General features: G+C 36.8%; 1 protein-coding gene across 1 annotated transcript; it reads left to right on the top strand.

Moving 5' to 3' along the window:
* Positions 1-17286: 17286 nt before the first annotated feature.
* Positions 17287-18384, top strand: LOC145678973 (uncharacterized). Its single transcript, XM_081749576.1, has one exon. The coding sequence runs from the start codon at positions 17287-17289 to the stop codon at positions 18382-18384; it is 1098 nt and encodes a 365-aa protein (XP_081605702.1).
* The last annotated feature ends 203 nt before the right edge of the window (positions 18385-18587 follow it).

Consider the following 18587-nt stretch of genomic DNA (forward strand, 5'->3'; position numbering starts at 1 on the left):
TAAATATGTTGGAGGGAAAAGAGGGGAAAGAGGAAGGGTGAGGGAGGGAAATACATTTAAAAATGATAGAAAATGATAGACGTTAGTCACGAATCCATAGTTTTTGAGCCGCTGAGATGGACATTGATACTCCTGATTCAGTTTAAGTCCACATTCAGCCCCGCAACTTGAGGAAGGGGTGGGAAGATATATAAACATTTTCGAAATGACCAATGTCAGTGTCAAATTTATAATTCTCGGGTTGCTGAGAAAAACAACGACACTTCCGATGCCGTGCCCCACAACATGGGTTCGGGAGGGGGAAATAAAAAATCATCGAAAATGACCAATATCAAAGAGAGCTTTAGTAATAGTAAAATGTGACTGACTAGCGGAACATATTTCTATTTTTTTCTTAATTTAAGTCAGCGAAGCGGGTATTTGATCCTATTTGATATAAAAGAAACTTTCAACGTCTAAACTGGAATGATAAAGACATATGCCTTTACACAGTTGCGTAACTTGAAAACTGTAGCTAAGAAAACACGAATTTCCATCAAAATACACCTGAAGAATTTACTAAAAAAAATTGATTCCTTACAGTGGAGTGGCTTGTGATAATGGCCCAAAAATCACACCTGGGCTCTACGAAGCATGAAACTATCACCAAATGTTAGTATAAGAAAGCTATTTAAATTTGTAAATTAATGAAGGCACTGTATACAAGTTTCTCTGTGTATTTGGTTGACAAAAACAAAAAATTCAAGGTAGCAATACAAAAGTAAAAGTATGCTACACAAAATAGAAAAGAATAGACAGTATCCTAACTATATATAAAACTAAGTTTTTGGGACTAACAAGCGGCTAATATGCCAAAAGTGAATATTTATAATTTTTAGGGAGTCCTTTAATAAGGGAAGATCAAGAAATGCATGTTATTTAAATAAGCCCTTTTTGTTGGAACTATCATCTCATAGATTATGTACTTGGATTTCAAATAGAAACTTGAAATTCGGTATACTCTTGCATTTTCCTTAGCGTTATGTATTTTAATCACAAAAAATAAAAATTACCAAAATTAAAGGCTTTTATGGGGAACTGAAAAGTCTTCCCCCATGTTATTTATATGTGACACCTTCTACACCCAAATGTATTGAGATGTTCTTGTAGGACTTCAATAATTAAACGTGAGATCATTATAGCATTATGGGACTAACCTACAGGAAAATTGTCGAAAGTGGATATTTTTAATTTTTAGGATCTTAAAGAGGCGATAAAGTAGTTCCACATATCATTTAAATGGGCATCTTCATGGAACTATAATTCATATGTTAGGTACTTAGAATAAAAAACTTGAAATTCGTTTTATTTGTGTCTTTTTGATAGCATACATAAGTATATAACCAAAAATCGAAATTTACAACTATAGAGTGATTTTATGGAAACTGAAAAATCGTAAATGTGTTATTTATTTGCGACATCTTCTACATTCCAAAATGTTTGAACGCTTCCGGCAGGAGTAGGATAGTGACATTTGACACAATTGCAGCCACACGGACTAATTGCGGGAATATTGGACAAGTAAATTGCCAAAAGTGAATATTTTTAGTTTCTAAGAGGTTTGGAGGTGAATGAAGAAATCCACATGTTATTTAAATGGGTATTTTTCTGGAATACGAAATCGTATCCTCTATTTGGTCAAAATAAACATGAAATTTGGTAGAATTGTGTGTTGAAGAGGTGCGAGGCCGTAGGACGAGCAACCGTGAGGGTCTAGGTTCTTGACCCTCTATTAGTCAAACACTAGCTTAATATCTAAAATGAGATATTGGCTCATTGTAGAGATCTCCTATATGTTTTGCTTTTTTAAAGTTTAACTATCATATAGCGGAAAAGTCTGTTAGCTTCACATAAAACTCAAAGAATTAACCTAAAAAAGCAAATGTACTTGCTAAAACGTGTACAGAAGTACAGAGATCCCCTATCTCTGGCCACGGGATAACTTTAAAACTATTCATCATAAAACTCATGGTTTCAACATTGAACTCCACAAAAAGTTCATATAGGGGATAATGTGAATTAGGAAATTTAAGATCCTGGAAACAATAATTTTAGAAAATAAAATTTACCACCAGGAGATGAACACATTCGATTATAACTAACCAAATCTGCAATTATTGTTGGTCGACGACGAATTATGATTTATTCTACCGTGCAATTTTATTTGGTAATGATAAGGGTATTGAACAATAACTTTAAAGAAGTATGGTATTCCAATGTTAAATATCGCCGGATATCTTTGGAACATTTTTGAAATAACATATTTTGTTTCAAATTCCTTCAACTCATATGTATTCGAAACATTAAGTTGAGCCAGACACTTCTGAAAATCATATCCAAAGCGTACCTCAACCTATTTCAAAAAACTTTTAAGTATTATTTTTCTTCGCAAAAGTATACCCCTTCTTTTGAAACGTGAATCTGTACAGGAAAAATCGATTGTTATCAACCGTGAGACGCGCAATATTAAGCTGAAATCCTCTTTAGATTTCTCTATAAACAATGTAGCATTACACATTACGATAGAAATGTTTACTATCTTCTTGTACTATTAGTGAGTATTAGTTCTTGTACAAGAGAGTCTTTCCGATGTAAACAACGTATACATTCTTTGTAAAATAACAAATTGATTAAAGAGAGTCATCTCCCAGGCATAACTTGAACTACTTCTTGCCATTACGGAAATTTCCATTTAATAAATATGATGATTTATTTATTCATACGTTTTCAGGTCCACAGAAATGATTACAGTTATTCGATCTATACCCTCATGAAAACTTTTGAGAAAACAGGCAATGTACAGTGCCTGTTTTCGCATGTTTTGCTCATGTGCTACAGGTATTACGTGTAAAATAAATGGTTTGGAACAGAAACAGGCACTTATCCGAGAAATAACACCTGTTTTTGAATGTAATAATTCTTGTCCTGACATGAAATCACATGTGTGCACTGTACATTGATTGGTCAGTACCTGTGCGACGCGCATGTACATGCAATGTTCAGAAGAAAATGTTGCGGGCTACAGACATGTGCAGATCAGCAAATGTAAATTCATGTGTAGCACGTGGTATTTAGTGAAAATGTGTCTGCGTATGTAACGGTACCAACACATACACTGTACTCCACCGATATTGAAAACATGTACATTTGCGTTCCAGGCCAGCCGGTATTTTAAATGTTGAACGAAAATTTTCTGCACATTACATATAATGTGTTCCGTTTTCTAACGTGATTTTCAGCTATGCTGAATTTCAAAAGAAATCTGCTGTGAACATGAGCTGTTTTTTCCCTGTATTGCCGAATGTTCATGCAGATTCCAGAGAATTGTTCATCTAGCAGGAGTTTGTCGTTTACATGTTTTTAATACGGAAAAGAGGTTTCCAGGTGGTTTGTTTTAGCAGAAAAGGATTGTATAAACATGGACTGTACATGGTATGTAGTGACAGCATGTATTTGCAGGTTACAGAGAAACAGTACATTGTCTGAAATATAAAAGAAACATGCCCGGTAGACAGAATGTTTTAAATCCGAGAAAAAGCCATTTTCAGATGGGTTTCTCATTTAAAAAAAAAAAAAAAAAAAGCTGTTTTGTTATTAGGTCTATGTTGCTTGTATCAACATCATGTACATGCAGTGTCCAGCTGCATGTTGCTTTCGAATGAATTCTTGAATTTCCAGCAAAACAGACTAATCTCGACAATATTTGAAGGCTCACTGTGTGGGTAGAAATTTGCAGGTGCGAATTTATATTTTCCTGGACCAGCAGCAGATACTGGTATGATAGAAACACTGTGTTGCTGGAAATTCAGTCTTGATTCTTATTCCTTCAGCAAAATTTCGAACTTAAGTTTCATTCAATAGTGTTCACATTTTATTATTACCACAAAATGGAAAATAGCTAGTAGGTCTCTAAGGACCAGGACAGGTTAAAAAACCGAAAATTGTGCCCTATAGTGTAGATGCCCGCTATAGGGGACCTGTGCATTCAGTGTTAACTAATCGAAAAATGTAGTGTTCGTATCGTCTGAACCGCCTATTTCCAGTTCCCCTTTCACTGCATGTTTGCGATCCCTGTACATTGCATGTTCAGTGATCTCGAACAATACTAGAATAGTACTGGTCTTCTTCCTTTTACATGCTATGTTCAGCGGATGATCAGCTGCTGTTGAAGAGAAAACACGTTAAGATCAGTTGCAAAACATGCAGTCCACAGATGTTCCGTTCGGTTATAGGTACAAAACATGTGTTTTCCAGGTACAAACCAGGTGTTCACTTCTTCCTTGTTTACCTGTGTTTTTCCCTTTCCAGGGACTGAACACGCAATGTTTTTAAAAAACATGAGCACATGATCAGGCGTAAAACAGTGTTCCAATTTCAAGGGTTTTCCAGTCGCATGTTGTACATGCGCATGTACGGTACGTGTTTTTTTCTGCTGGGTATTTAAACATTCCAAAATCAAATTAAAGTATAGTAATAAAAAAAGCGTGTTTGTCCATCATATTTGTGCAACGTTAGGTGACATGCTTACTAAATGCTATTACTTTTTATAATTACGATATCTAGAAAATAATAATATCAAATTATCCAAGTGTATTTACAATTTAATGCTAATTTGTGTTAAAATTTGAAAGTGGATAATGCAATGCATTGTCTGTAAAGCTTTGAGAAAAACATTTCTCAGAACATAAGCATGCTTAAAAGTATCTACGGTCTATTTAGAAAACGTTTTTTTTTTAAAAAAAAGAACGATTTCCCCAACCCTGTTAGTAGTATTCATTGAGCAGTGAGTAGCACATCCTAGCAGATGAACCTTGAATCTTCGAGGAAAGAATGTCATTCGTAAGTTTCCGCTCTGAGTTGGATTTAGATTCTGACCAGCGATTAAAGAGAGAGGTTTGGAATGGAATTGACGGAAGAATGACAAACGTGAAAATTAGTAGTGTATTAACTAGAAATTTCTTCTGAAATTTAAGAAAACAGAAGGAGATAATGTGAAAATGATGTATGATGTATACGATGGTAGCACGGTGTCATGTAGTCCAGTGCTTGAGCGGCACAAACTCTTCAGCTAGAGACGTGAAAAAAATGATGGTGATGAGTGAGTGGGTTTTCCTGCCTAAACAACACAGAAAAATGTGGCAAAAGGACGTACATTGTCTTGAAAGATCAAAGAGTCAGCACTTCAATGATAGCTGACATTATAGACATCAATAATTGGTCTACTCGTTGAATTTTGTACGGTCATTTTAGCATGCTCAAAGTTTACACTAAACTGGTACCGGAAAACCTCCCGCAGGAGCAAGTCTTGCTGAAGAACTTGTGCAATGACACAATCAAATTTCTAGAGGTGCACGTCTTAACGAATTACGTCGGACGACATGTATATCTTTCATTATAATCCTGTTATGAAATGCCATCCGTGCACTGGAAAACTCCATCATCAACACGAATGAAAATAGCGCGGAAGAACAAATCGTAAGTTAAGGATAAGCTCATTATGTTCTTTTATATCACTGGTCTGCTCCTGATTGAATAGGTACAGTCCGCGGCATAACATTTGTTACAAAAATTCTAAGTCCAAATGAATAACAAACTCTTGCCCAGATTTCTTATGCATTCCCGCAATACATGTATCAATCGATTAGTTGCTCCTAGTATTTATTCCAACTCCTCCCCGTCCTCCACCTCTCCTTGTCTAAAGCAGCGTGTGTGACGTAGTACACTTTCCATTCAGCTGAAAAAGAAACAGGAATCAAGTTTACAACGTTATAGCTTTAAAACAGTCTTTTCCATTCGTTTGTTCTGAAATACTTTTAAGAGCCTAAATTAAAGTAAAGTCACACAATCTTCCCAGAGCTTCATGAATATCTTTAGTTTCATTCTTTTCTTTCTTTAAAGAGTGCAAGCTAGTAAGATGCTCCCTAAGAAATCTATGGAAATTGCCAAGAGCTCTAAAATATCTACAGACAGAAACGAGTTTTATTCAATGATTCATTTAATTTATTTTCAGTAAGTGCAAGCAAATGTTTCAGGGGCGTCATTTGGGCAGGACAGGAGGGTGTAATTCCCCATCTCTTAAGCTTCATAAATACGTATTTTTTGATCAAATGTATAGTAATACACTAATAAAAAGTAAAAAAAAATATTATGTCACCGGAGAATCTCTTCCTTCCCCCCCTCTTCCGAATAAAGTCTAAAAGACACTGGTTTTAACAACAAACCTATAGAGCTACGATAGCACATTGCTAAAGAGGTTAACATTTGGTTTCAAGAGTCGAAGGTTTGATCTCAAGCCATATGACTTCCTGGCTGACATTGAGAGAGAGAGAGAGAGAGAGAGAGAGAGAGAGGGATTCAAGTATGGAGACAGAGAGGGATGATTTGTATACACAGATTTAGAATTGGGGAAAAAATGATCGGACAGCATTCGTATTGCGACGAAAATTCTGATTTTGTGAAAGATAAGAAGGGAAGTTTTCGAACTGCGAGGATCACATTAGGCAGTTGTCGAATTAATGTGGAGAACTCTTTTTAGAGCACCAGATGATTACGAAAGGAGAGAAAGATCTTCAGAACTGAGGAATTAAGATTTTAAAAAATCTGATTTCGGCGACGGGTTTCAAAGCACGAACCTTGTGGTCATCGAACCATGACTTTATCCATTCTGTTACGGAGGATTATATTACACGTTCACATAAGTTTCCCTTAGCTGCGTTGAAAGCAACCTTAAGGGGATATTCCAAAAGTTGACTCGGTAGATGCGCCGTTCAGTTAGGACGTAAACCTCTTGTAACTTAGTTACAATGTGCAAAATGAACATCCTCTTCTTCAGGACACTTTTTAAAGCTTCAAAATTTGTTACTACTGTTTTAATTAAGTTACATTTGATAGAACCATCTGATAAAGTAGTGCCAAGCCCTGTGCGTCATTGTCTGTTAGGTGAATGGTCAATGTAAGTTACTTTTACGTGGATGGTCCGAGCTTCTAATCAAGACTATTCTTATTGATTATTTTATTTGAGCTACGCTCGTACTGTATATTCCACAAGTTCAATTTGGAAGTAATGTAGTCACAGATAGTTTAATTCGAAATAATTTTCCAATATTATATTTGTTACTAAATTTACATGTAACTCCTCACTTGTTTGTAGCCCTGCATAAATGCAAAATTGTTTTAAAAGTATATTTTACTTTCAAGTATTATTGATTTTTTTAAAATTGTCCTTCAAATTTCTTTTATAATTATTTTCTATTTCTTAATTATAACATATTTTCTATTTATATTGTATTCTATGTTACACGTTTATTATTTATATTTTATGTCTTACCTTTGAAGAGGAGCTTTTGACAATTCAGAGCAGCAGGGACATACACAGGATGCCGGCCTTGGCAATCCAGAGCTTTTGCCCTAACGAAATCACTACTTTTTTGTATATATATATATATATATATATATATATATATATATATATATATATATCTACTTTTATAGATGGTGATAGCAGGGGCGGATCCAGGGGAGTGTGTTTGGGGTAATCGCATCCCCCAGAATAGGGACCTTTTTATACTTTTTTATTTTAAAAATAAAACATATCCTAAGCATTTTTCATCTTTGTATTATAAACGTAAATTAAAATCTAAAGTAGATAGGCCTTACTTTCTTAAGAAAGTTAATTCTACAGAGGAGCTCTTTCCAATTTTCTATTTTTTCTTTTCTTTCTTTTCTTTTCTTTCTTTCTTTCTTTTTTCTTTTCTTTTTTTCTTTTTTTGCAATCCGCTCTTACCTTGATTTGACTTCGAACGATCGCCCCTCCAAACAATCATCCTGGATCCGCCCCTGGATGATAGACATTTTAGTAAAATATACCCTCAATCGCTGAAATAAATTCCTGTCAAGCTTTCGATCGCTGAAATAAATTGCTGTCTACGGCCCTGCAAAACAGTGACGATTTTAGGGAGTGATCAGTTAGTAATTCCTCCCTGGAGCAAAGACACTTCCCCAGAAGTCATATCTCCGATAATTCAGAATGTGATTTGTGCATTATCACTTTTCACTCTGAGTGTCTTGAAACGCAGCAAAAAGCTACTTCTGAAGTATTTACTGGTTCTCCCTATGACCCCATTTCAATAGGGCCAACCTTGGACATATACGCATCTTAAATATCACCTTTAATGTCAGTGATCCCGAAAACTATCCATTCGACACAAATATAGGATATTTTCGATTCTTTATTCCTGTCACCCTCCCATTGTCAACTCAAAGCCAACCAAGGCTTATTTTGGACTTACGCATCATCCACAGTGTATGTTTTCAACTTTGCACATGAATTCGACACTAAGTTCGTTCGTATTTGACTACTTTTACATGTCACCTTCACCTCTTGGTAGGGATTTTTTCAGTATCTCGCCCCCACAACTATGGAGAAATTTCAACCATCTAAGTATAATTATAAATTATCATCTGAAACACAACAGTACGGGTGATATTTTTCGCAGTGGAATTCGTTAACTACTGTTTCAATATCAATGTATTGGCTTTTTTTGCTCTGCATGCTGAAGATTGCCAAAGGGCTAAACTTCATCTGCACTATTGTGCAATGAATATAGGTTTTAGTGGTTTAATTTACTGAATACTCGCTTAGATGTTGCTCTCGTCACAGAAAAAGTTATATACAGTTATAAAAGAAAAATGAAATGAAATATCCAATTTTTACGTCCCACGATTATGCCGACTATCCTAACGGAGAGAGTAATGGTGAGAAATAAATGAAATTGTTTAATGAAAAAATTGTGAGGAAACGGAAGAAACCCGAGGACACTCATGCACACGGTTTTTGTCCATAATAAAGTTCATTCGGCGTGAGCTGGGATCGAACCAAGGATCCCATGCACCATAGGTAAAGCTATAAAATAATAGGCGTCTAAACAAATGCGGAACACTACTATCAATGAGAGTTATATAAGATTAGATTTTTATTTATTTCATTCTAAGTTAAAAGGAGGTGGGCGGATAAGGGGCATTTTTTGCCCATCAGACAACTGAAAAACGAAGTGTCCGATTCCGACAAGTTTGCAATGTATTTGTATACTAGAAGATATGTTGCGTATGTAGAGATAATAGATACGTGATAAAGAAAATAGTAAGTCATAGAAATGAGTGCCCAAAAAGAGGTCGTTTCAGCGTTTTGCGACATTTTGGTAATGTTTGCTGTCTTTGATGGAGACTTTTAGGAAGAAGGAATCGATGAACCAAAATAAATCTGACACGTCATAATATAACGCTGTGTAACCTTTGATGTGAGTACTAATTGATTTTGGTTCAGTGTGTCCTTCTACCTATTAGAGAACAAAATGTATTGCGCGAGAGTATAGAGCGATGACTACCGTTTATACGCTGTAATGTACGAGTTCAACTGGAGACTCCAGCTCTGATGTTATTTACCGATTGTGACTGAAAATATATGCTCAGCATGTCAATAAAATATATAAAGAAAATGTATTGTTTGCGCGGAAGTGTGTGTAGGACAGCAAAAATAGAGACAGCACGTTGTGGAGTATTGAGAAAGCGTGTCATTTCTGAAAGTGGTATGAGTAAAAGTGCGAGCAGGAAAACCAGTCGCAGAATGGCATGAATTTCTGCAATATATATATATATATAAGAATCATACATACACGCGTCAATGAAGTACCTATGGGAATTCATTGATACGCTATATTGCAATACTGAGGGAAAGATGAAAAACAACGACCAACAATAACTACCTGATGTATCCGATCCAAGTTAATACATACCCATACCCACAAACTTCCCACCCCAATATATATATAGCCAATCCTACACTCACGAGCACTTAAGTGACGAAGGTATGTACTCTGTGTACATACATCATGACGATGCTTCTGTTCTCCGAGTTCAGTTACGATCACGACACATAAGATTTAAAACCTATAATATTTGGATCAAAACAGAGCAAAGCAACATCGCACACATACAGTGGTACTGTCAATGTAAAGTAGGCGCACGGGTCGTGAGATGTTGTGCGCATGTTGCTTCCGTACTATGGTTTCTGGCTTACTGGCGCCACAATTCCACCGCAGTTAAGAAATCAAGTCTAGAATATACTCATACACTACAAGATGACGCCTGGAGGTTGGTCCAGTGGCGATTCGGATGACGATAGCAAGCACGATGCCTAATCTACAAACTAGCTACAAGTGTCTCCAGGTGTCTGATTATTATCTATGCTTGATTATTTCCGATGTAATATATTGATCTCATGGTCGTAGTAGACTTCATTCTTCTTATTCTTGCCGTTAGTGTTCTATTTACTATTGCTTTCTCGGATTACAACTCATGACATTAGTGTTTACGTTCCTTCATTAACACACAACTTACCTCTTTGTTTATTTTTTTACCTCTCACTTGTAGCGCTTTCCGTTAAAATATATTTGTTTTCTTATTTTTATGAGGTATACTATTGAAAACCATGCATTTCACATCTCGGGCCTGATGGGCGAAAAATGGCCCTTATCAGCCCACCTCCTTTCAATCAATCTTGTTCTTCATTACTGTTCGAAAACTTAAAGTTGTTGCTGCAAGGACGTGATAAATCTCTTCAGTAGACTTCGCAGTCCCCTCCACAGCTTCTTTTTCACATAAGGCTAAAGTTGTCTCATTTTAGACATCGAGGAAAAATAGTGGAATTACGAATTTTCAATGGGCCCCGTTTTACTCTGGGCTCCCTCAACGCACTGCCAATAGTTACGTCACTGTTCAGGATGCATGGTGCAGCTTCTGCTTTTAGGAATACTTTCTAAGGCAGTACGAGTTTTTTTCTTTAACTGCTGTGTGAATTAAGTTGTATTTGCTAGAAGTGTCGGTTAAAGGAAACTAAAGATCCTACACTCAAACACAAATAATCTCTTTCGGAACTCTAATGGAAAACGAAACGAATCGTCTTAAACATGTTACGCTTTTGAGGAGAAAAAGAGCAAAGCAATAGTTGCACATACGCTTAATGGTGTTTCTTGGATACAAATTTATAACTTACAAAAGTCATGTTCACGTCATGGTTTGATAGATGAAGGTTTAGTAAAAGGAAGTCTTACGCTGGTGGTCGTGGGTTCGAATCTCTGCTCTTCTTGTTACTTTTTTCTCTTAGCTACACTTAGTTTGTGCATTCCAAACCTCGACGTTTGGTTTGGATTATTTATGAAAGCAGGTAGAGAATTAATTGTAGTCAAAATTAGTTTCAAATATGATATTATAATTACATATTTTGTCTTTAACTTATTACGTATCAATTTTTATATCAAATTTTCCAGTCTTTATTTAATTCATCTTCCGGTGTAATACAATGAACATTTGCAGAGCGACGTCAGTAGGACGAAAGTACTATATTCCATTGTTACTCTAATATACATAGGTATTTGTTCACATATTTATAAATTGTTTATTAACTAAAAAACTTATGGCGGTCCACATTATGTGTCATATAATAGACCGTACGAAGGCGGACATAGCAGAAAGCGAATTGCAAATATCCCTGGTGATAAAAATTAGGGGTTTTCTTCACTAGATTCGAACCACTGTTACAGGCGGTTTTGGTTTACATAGCAAGCATAATACCACTCGGCCACCAACTCTCGCACGTTAGCCTCTTTATTACTGCAGAACATACTGACACACTTACATTCACTGGTGTCGCGTAATGTATTTCATAAAATTTTGTTAATAAGTGGGTCGAATTAGGTAACCCTCGAGAGGGCTGATGGTCTTGTGGGCGAGCATTTATTAATAGTGTGTATAGTCCCCTTGGGACTCGATTACAGCTGCCATACGCCGTGGCATTGAATCCACCAGGCGAGAGATATAGCGTTGGGTGCAACAGATCGACCACGCATCTTCAACAAAGAACATTAGATGTTCGTGGAGGATTGTTCGACCAGGTTTCCCGCAATGTTCTTGCAACAGAGGCCCACGTATTTTCAATAGGGTTCAGATCTGCTCCATGAGGAACCCAGTCAACTATTTCAACATCAGATTGCCTCTGCAACCATGTCTGAACCACATTTGAATTATGTGTCGAGCTATTATCCTGTTGCAAATATAATATGCCGTCACCTACATGAGATTTTATTTCCGGAAGCATTTCATCCAGATGTTCCACATACTTGTTCGCGTTTAGGCGACCAGGAATCCTGTAGATTCCTCAGAAATTTGCAGCCGTGCATATCCATACCCAACAGTGGACAGTTACATGTCCCATTCGACCAAAACGGGAAACGTATTCAGAGGCATACTTTTTTCTAGGGGGGGGCGGTAAACACGCTTCGGCCCGAAGTGTGCACTGGAAAATATTTTTTCGTCTGTGAAAACGACCTCGTCCCACACACGTGCAATATTTAACTGTGCAAACGCCAGACGGTCAATCATGTGGTCTTCTGTTAGTCGCTCCTTAATAGCTGCCCTGTATGATCTCAAAGCAAAGGATTTGAGTCTACGACAGACAGTCGTAACATCGCCTGGGAAATTGGTTTCCTCTCGTAACAGTCGGGCAGATATGAAAGGGTGCTCACGGCATTGGGCAATTAAACTCTGGTCTTCTTCGGCAGAGGAAACTCTTTGTCGCCCACTTCCTCTTTTACGTCTTACATCTCCTGTTTCCTCATATCTCCTCCACCACCTCCGTGCTGTAGCACGGTTAACGCCATATCTCGCGCCTGCCTCGCTATAGTTCATGCCCGCATGCTCAATTAAAGCAATCACACTGCTTTAACAGAAGCTTCGTAGTGAGCCATTTTCACACCAGAAGCAAAATGATAGCTTTGCTTAGGTGTTTGAACGGAACGTGCTTCATGTGACGTCACGTAACAAAGCGGAGGTTCCTCTCATTGCTGTAGACGATATCGTACGCCCTCTGCTGAGTGTTTCGTGACGGAAAAATTGCTTTTAAGCAGTTCATGGCGACCGCTTTGAAATCAAATGTAAAGTATGAGAATTAAATTTGTCATATCTGTAGTTTGGTGTAGAGACAAAACAAAATTGGAAACCAAAGGTTTAAGAACAACTCAGATTATTAATATAAAACAAGTCAAAGATTATTAACTTGTATTATCATACAAGAAATGCGAGAATTTTGAAACAAAGAAAAATAACTTAGAAGTTTGGAACTGAAGACAAAAAAAAAAAAAACTAACTTAAACACACTAAAGGGTATGAGTAGGGGGATTAATGGGGACGTCAGCAATAAGACTATATGTCCCCGTCTCGATTAACGCGAGGGATGGATTTTACCATTTCACTCTGACGGAATAACGTAGAGGATGGAGAGGAGGGGGAAGATGCATAACAGCTATAAATATAAAAATAAAAGTGACAATGTTCGGTGGTGAATAACTCTTGAACTACCCGATCGTTCTCAATCACATTTTGAACATAGATGAAATTCGAACCTGGGAAGCTTTTTGTTATTTCATTTTGATATTAGAACTTGCGGTAGAGGAGGGGAGGGTAAATATATGAAAATGAATAAAACTTAATAACTCTTGAACAATCCGACTGATCCCAATCAATCAAACATTCAATATAGATAAGGTTCGGACCTGGGATGTTTTCATTCTTTGCCTTGACGGCACAATGTAGGGGATGGTAAGGGGGGACTATGTAAAAAAATAAAAATAAAAATGCTGTCTTGGTGACTTAATCACGCTTAAACCACCGAACTGATCTGAATCAAATTATCAACATAGATGAGGTTCGCACCTGGGGTGTTTTTTATCATATACCTTGATGGTAGAACGTAGGGTAGGAGTAGGGGAGGGGAGTTATCTATAAAAATGAATAAAACTTAATAACTCTTTGTTCCTTTAACCGATTTGTCCTCATTGGTGACACTACATTTTCTTTCTGCTGGAGGTTCACCGTCTGAACTATTACTTGACACTGCAACCAAAGAGCGGGGAAAATCTGTGGAACGGATATCTCTTGTACTACCCTAATCAGTACAACACTTCTCAATTATAATTGTTAAAAATATCAACAAAGTGAATGCGTAGAAACAAAAAACGCAACGAATGCGCAGTGTCGGCAAGAGAGGTAAACATTAGATTTACTTCAGAAACACGTTACGAGATGACATCACTTATCGGGTTTCAGCACTAAACGCCATTTTCGGTTTTAATAATAACCCATTTGACTCCATACGCAGGCAACTGGTTTTTGCATTTAAATGTGTTTATGGTATGAGTAACTTATTCCGTAAAAAAAGTCATTTTGTGAGAAAAATGTCAGTTGACAGGTTTCTGAAATAAACGATTCAATTACTCCACAGTTTTCTGCTTTTGTCCGAGATTTTATTAGCATATCTGGCGTATTTTTATCCTATCATTGTGCATCATCACGCAACGTAATATTTGTTTATTTGTTACTCTGATCACTGTAATTTAGTGTCCTTTATAAACCCCGAAGCTACATGATACATAGATCTTATATTTAAAGCAGCATCCAAACTATCGTTGTACATACAAGTTTTAAACTCCTCCACTTGAAACTCGTGAAATGACACTCTCTAGTCACTGGATGGGGAATGTAACACATGTTTACTTACTCTACCCCGTCTTGTTGCGGAAGCTCCTCTCTGTTTTCTTATACACCTTGAAAGGAAGATTTAGGGAGATATATAAAATGATCGAAAACAACCTATATTTGAGCCAAGTCCACTGTTTTCAGGTTTATCAGCTAACTAGCATATATTACCCCACTTTGCTGGGTTGAAATGAAAATTTAAGTGCACAACTTCGTATCTCATGTGTTTAGTACCCGTAAAATATGTTGTTTTCGTTTTTAATGGAATCAATTTATATATATATATATATATATATATATATATATATATATATATATATATATATATATATATATATATATATATACCCCTCCCCCATGTTGCGGGTCATGGCTCCCGAAGTGTCACCGTTTATTTCAGTGACCCCCAAAATGTGGATTCTGCACTAATTTCGGTCATTTTCGATCGTTTTTAAATATCTCTTCCTCCCCTTCCCCCAACTTACGGGGTTCAATTTGAATTTAGACGGGATCGAAAGTATTGTTCACCTAAGCGGCCCGGAAAACTATAAATTCGACACTAATAGTGACAATTTTCGATCATTTTTATATATCTCTTTCTCCCCTTCTCCCAAGTGGCGGGTCTGATTTAGGATTTAAACCGATCGGAAATGTCACTGTACATCTGAATGATCCCGAAAAGTATGGGTTAGACACTAATATTGGTCATTCTAATATATGGCTCCCTCCCCCTTCCTCCGTGCTGCGGCACAAGGCATCAGAAGTGTCATGATTAATCTCCGCTACTCCTATAACTATGAATTCGACATAAATATTAGTCATTTTTAATCATATTTAAAAGTTTATCTACCTCTCCTACGTTGTACCCTCCCTCCCCCAACTATAAGGGCTCTATTTGGATTGAAACAGCATACGAAGTGTCACTGCTTGTCTCAACGACCCCGAAAACTATGAATTCAACACTAATATCGATCAATTTTGATTATTTTAAAATTTTTCTCCCCCTCCCCGTCCTCTAGTTTGCATCGTAAAAGTGGATAGCCTATAGTAGTCTCTGTCTCCAAACTCACCGATATTGAAAATTTGATTGAGATCGGTGGGCTAGTTCAAGAGTGATGAAGTCACTAAGGCAGTCATTTTAGTTTTTTTTTTACATATATCTCCCCCTCCCCTAGGTTGGCTCGTCAGAGTGAAACGATAAAAACACATCCAAGATCCGACCCTGATATATGTTGAAAATTTGATCGAGATTGGTTAGATGTTTCAAAAGCTTTTAGGTTTTGTTGCTTTTATTATGCTTTTATTTAACCCATAGGTTTTTTAGCCGTTGGAACAAACAGTGCATTTTTGATGCCGTTTAAATTCAAGTTCAGTCGTCATTAGTACTCCTAAGTGGAGACAATAATGACACAAAATAATTGAAAATGGTTGTTATTAGTGTCAAATCCGTAGTTTTCGAGTTATATGAGCTGACCAGTGACAGTTTTGGTGCTCTTTAAATCCACCTTCAGCCTCCGTTGAGAGTAGGACCTCCTTGTACACCTAGTTACTACAGTGCCCGAGAATTATCTTGGCAGTGACGTAGACACCGCTATTGCTCAAATGCAGTCCCACTGGTTAAAACAGACGCTTCGTTCAATTCAACGTCCAATCCCAGGAATGAGAAAATGCGGGAACACAAATACCAACTTAACAGCAAGCAGTGTTCTCTACAACAGGAAAGCGAAAGCAAATGAACAGAAATGGGAGATTAATTTCTGACAAATATACTTGTTATCTTTGTATAACGATAACTGGAGTTCGAGAAGACGTAAATGCTATATTTTTTGCTTTTCAATTTATATAACTTTCATGAAGAATATGATTATTTTATATTTGACTTTTATATTATAAGTATGTGGAAAATAATTTTAAATGATAGCCACTTAGTTTTTATTCTGTTCTAACAACATTCAGATTTCAACATGCTACAAACTTCCGTTCTGTTGAAGATAGACACAAACATGCAGTGGACGAAATGGAAAGGGAAGTTTAAAGTTTATTTTAAAGAAAGCCCCATGTTTTTACCTATCACAGTTCTTGAATTAGAGGATGATATGTGAACGTGTTTCTTGCGCGCGGAAACAGAGCGTGGGGGTTGTGAATGTAGCTTCGAAAATTCTAATATTTACCGATAGGGCACAGGAACAGCGCTTCCAGGAAAAACACACACACACACACACACACCAAACAAAAAAAAAAAAAGAAACGAAATGAACTGGAAAGCGCGTGTTTTCTTTGTGTAGGGCTATACAGTGTGTAGTGACTGGTAAGAGTTGTGAATCCTTTTGTTTTGTTCTCGTGTTTGAAATTTTGTGTATAAGAATGGGTGATAGTGCCGTAAAGAAAGGCAAGCCGTTGCATAGTGATGCAAGAGACATTGTTTTTAATGTTTACAACTTTTTTGCATCAAACAATAATAAATCTGATAGTGTGCGTGAAACCTCCCGAGCAACATGTGTCAGTGAGAGATCCGTGTGGCGAATTGTGAAAGAGAAGGAGAAAAGTCTAAATACAGGACAACCCGTCGTGACACCCGGTAAAGCAAGACCAAATACCCAGAAAAGGCAAACAAATTTAGATTCTTTCGACGAAGCAGTAATTCGTAGAACAATTCACAATATGTATGCTGAAGGCATTGCCGTGACCGTAAATAAATTATTGTGTGAACTTAAGGAAAGCATTAACTTCAAGGGTTCTGAGTGGGCATTACGACAAATACTGCGGAAGTTGGGTTTTAGGTTTAAAAAACATTCTATTGGGAATAGAAATCTGCTTCTTGAAAGAAGCGATATTGTCGTTTGGCGACATAAATATATACGCGAAGTGAGGAGGTTGCGCGTAAACGAACCTCAAAGACAATTTGTGTACTTGGATGAAAGTTTCGTTCATACGCATCATACTGTACCGAAAGTCTGGTTAGATTCGGAGGGCTGTGGAGGGTTACGAGTTCCGACTGGAAAAGGTCCTCGGTTCATTCTCGTCCATGCCGGTAGTGAAAACGGGTTTGTAGAAGGTGCAAAGCTGGTCTTTTTCTCTAAATCAAGTGCTGGAGATTATCATGGTGACATGAATGGCGATAATTTTTTTTCGTGGTTTCAAGAGCAACTCATTCCAAATTTACCAGAAAACTCAGTGATCATTCTTGACAATGCTCCATTTCACAACAAACAAATTGAAAAAGTTCCAACTTCCAATAGTAGAAAATCAGAAATGTTGTCCTGGTTATCGGCTCATAATGTACCCCATAGTCCGGATTTCTTGAAAGCTGAACTTTATGAATTGATAAAGAAAAACAAACCTCAACATGTAAAATATGTTATTGATGAAATTGCAACAAGCAAAGGACATAAAGTAATAAGACTACCGCCATACCATGCTGACCTTAACCCTATTGAATTAATATGGGCAAACGTGAAGAAATACATCGCTGTCAATAACAAAACTTTTACCAAACAAAGTGTAGAGAAGCTTATTGAAGAAGCTTTCAAACAAGTAACGAAAGAAGACTGGAGGAAGGCTGTTGAAAACTCGCGAAAATGGGAACAGTTTTACTGGGAAAAGGACTGTCTTATGGATGAACGGATTGACAATTTAATTGTGAGTGTTGGAAGCCATTCAGAATCCGATAGTTCTGTAACAGACAGTGATCGGGAAGACGGGCCTGGAATTTATAGCGACGATTCAGACGACCTCGGTTGCTCACCAATGATAGACTAAAGGTAAGAGTAAATTATTTCTACTCGTATTGTTGTGATTTATTGTGTACATTTTAAAATATTCTGATAATTGTTAGTGTAATATTATTTTTTCTTTCTTTGTCATAATGCACATATATACTAGAATTATACAAATCAATTGTTATCTAAATTCTCCCATAGTTTGCTAACAGCATATTATTACACTACAGTTTCGACGTGACG

The sequence above is a fragment of the Thermobia domestica genome, chromosome 2 (genome assembly GCF_964235325.1).
Source record: "Thermobia domestica chromosome 2, izTheDome1.hap1.1, whole genome shotgun sequence".
In the NCBI taxonomy this organism is placed as follows: domain Eukaryota; kingdom Metazoa; phylum Arthropoda; class Insecta; order Zygentoma; family Lepismatidae; genus Thermobia; species Thermobia domestica.

Excerpts from the sequence above, each read along its gene's own strand:
- LOC145678973 (XM_081749576.1), top strand. The coding sequence starts at position 17,287 with ATGTATGCTGAAGGCATTGCCGTGACCGTAAATAAATTATTGTGTGAA.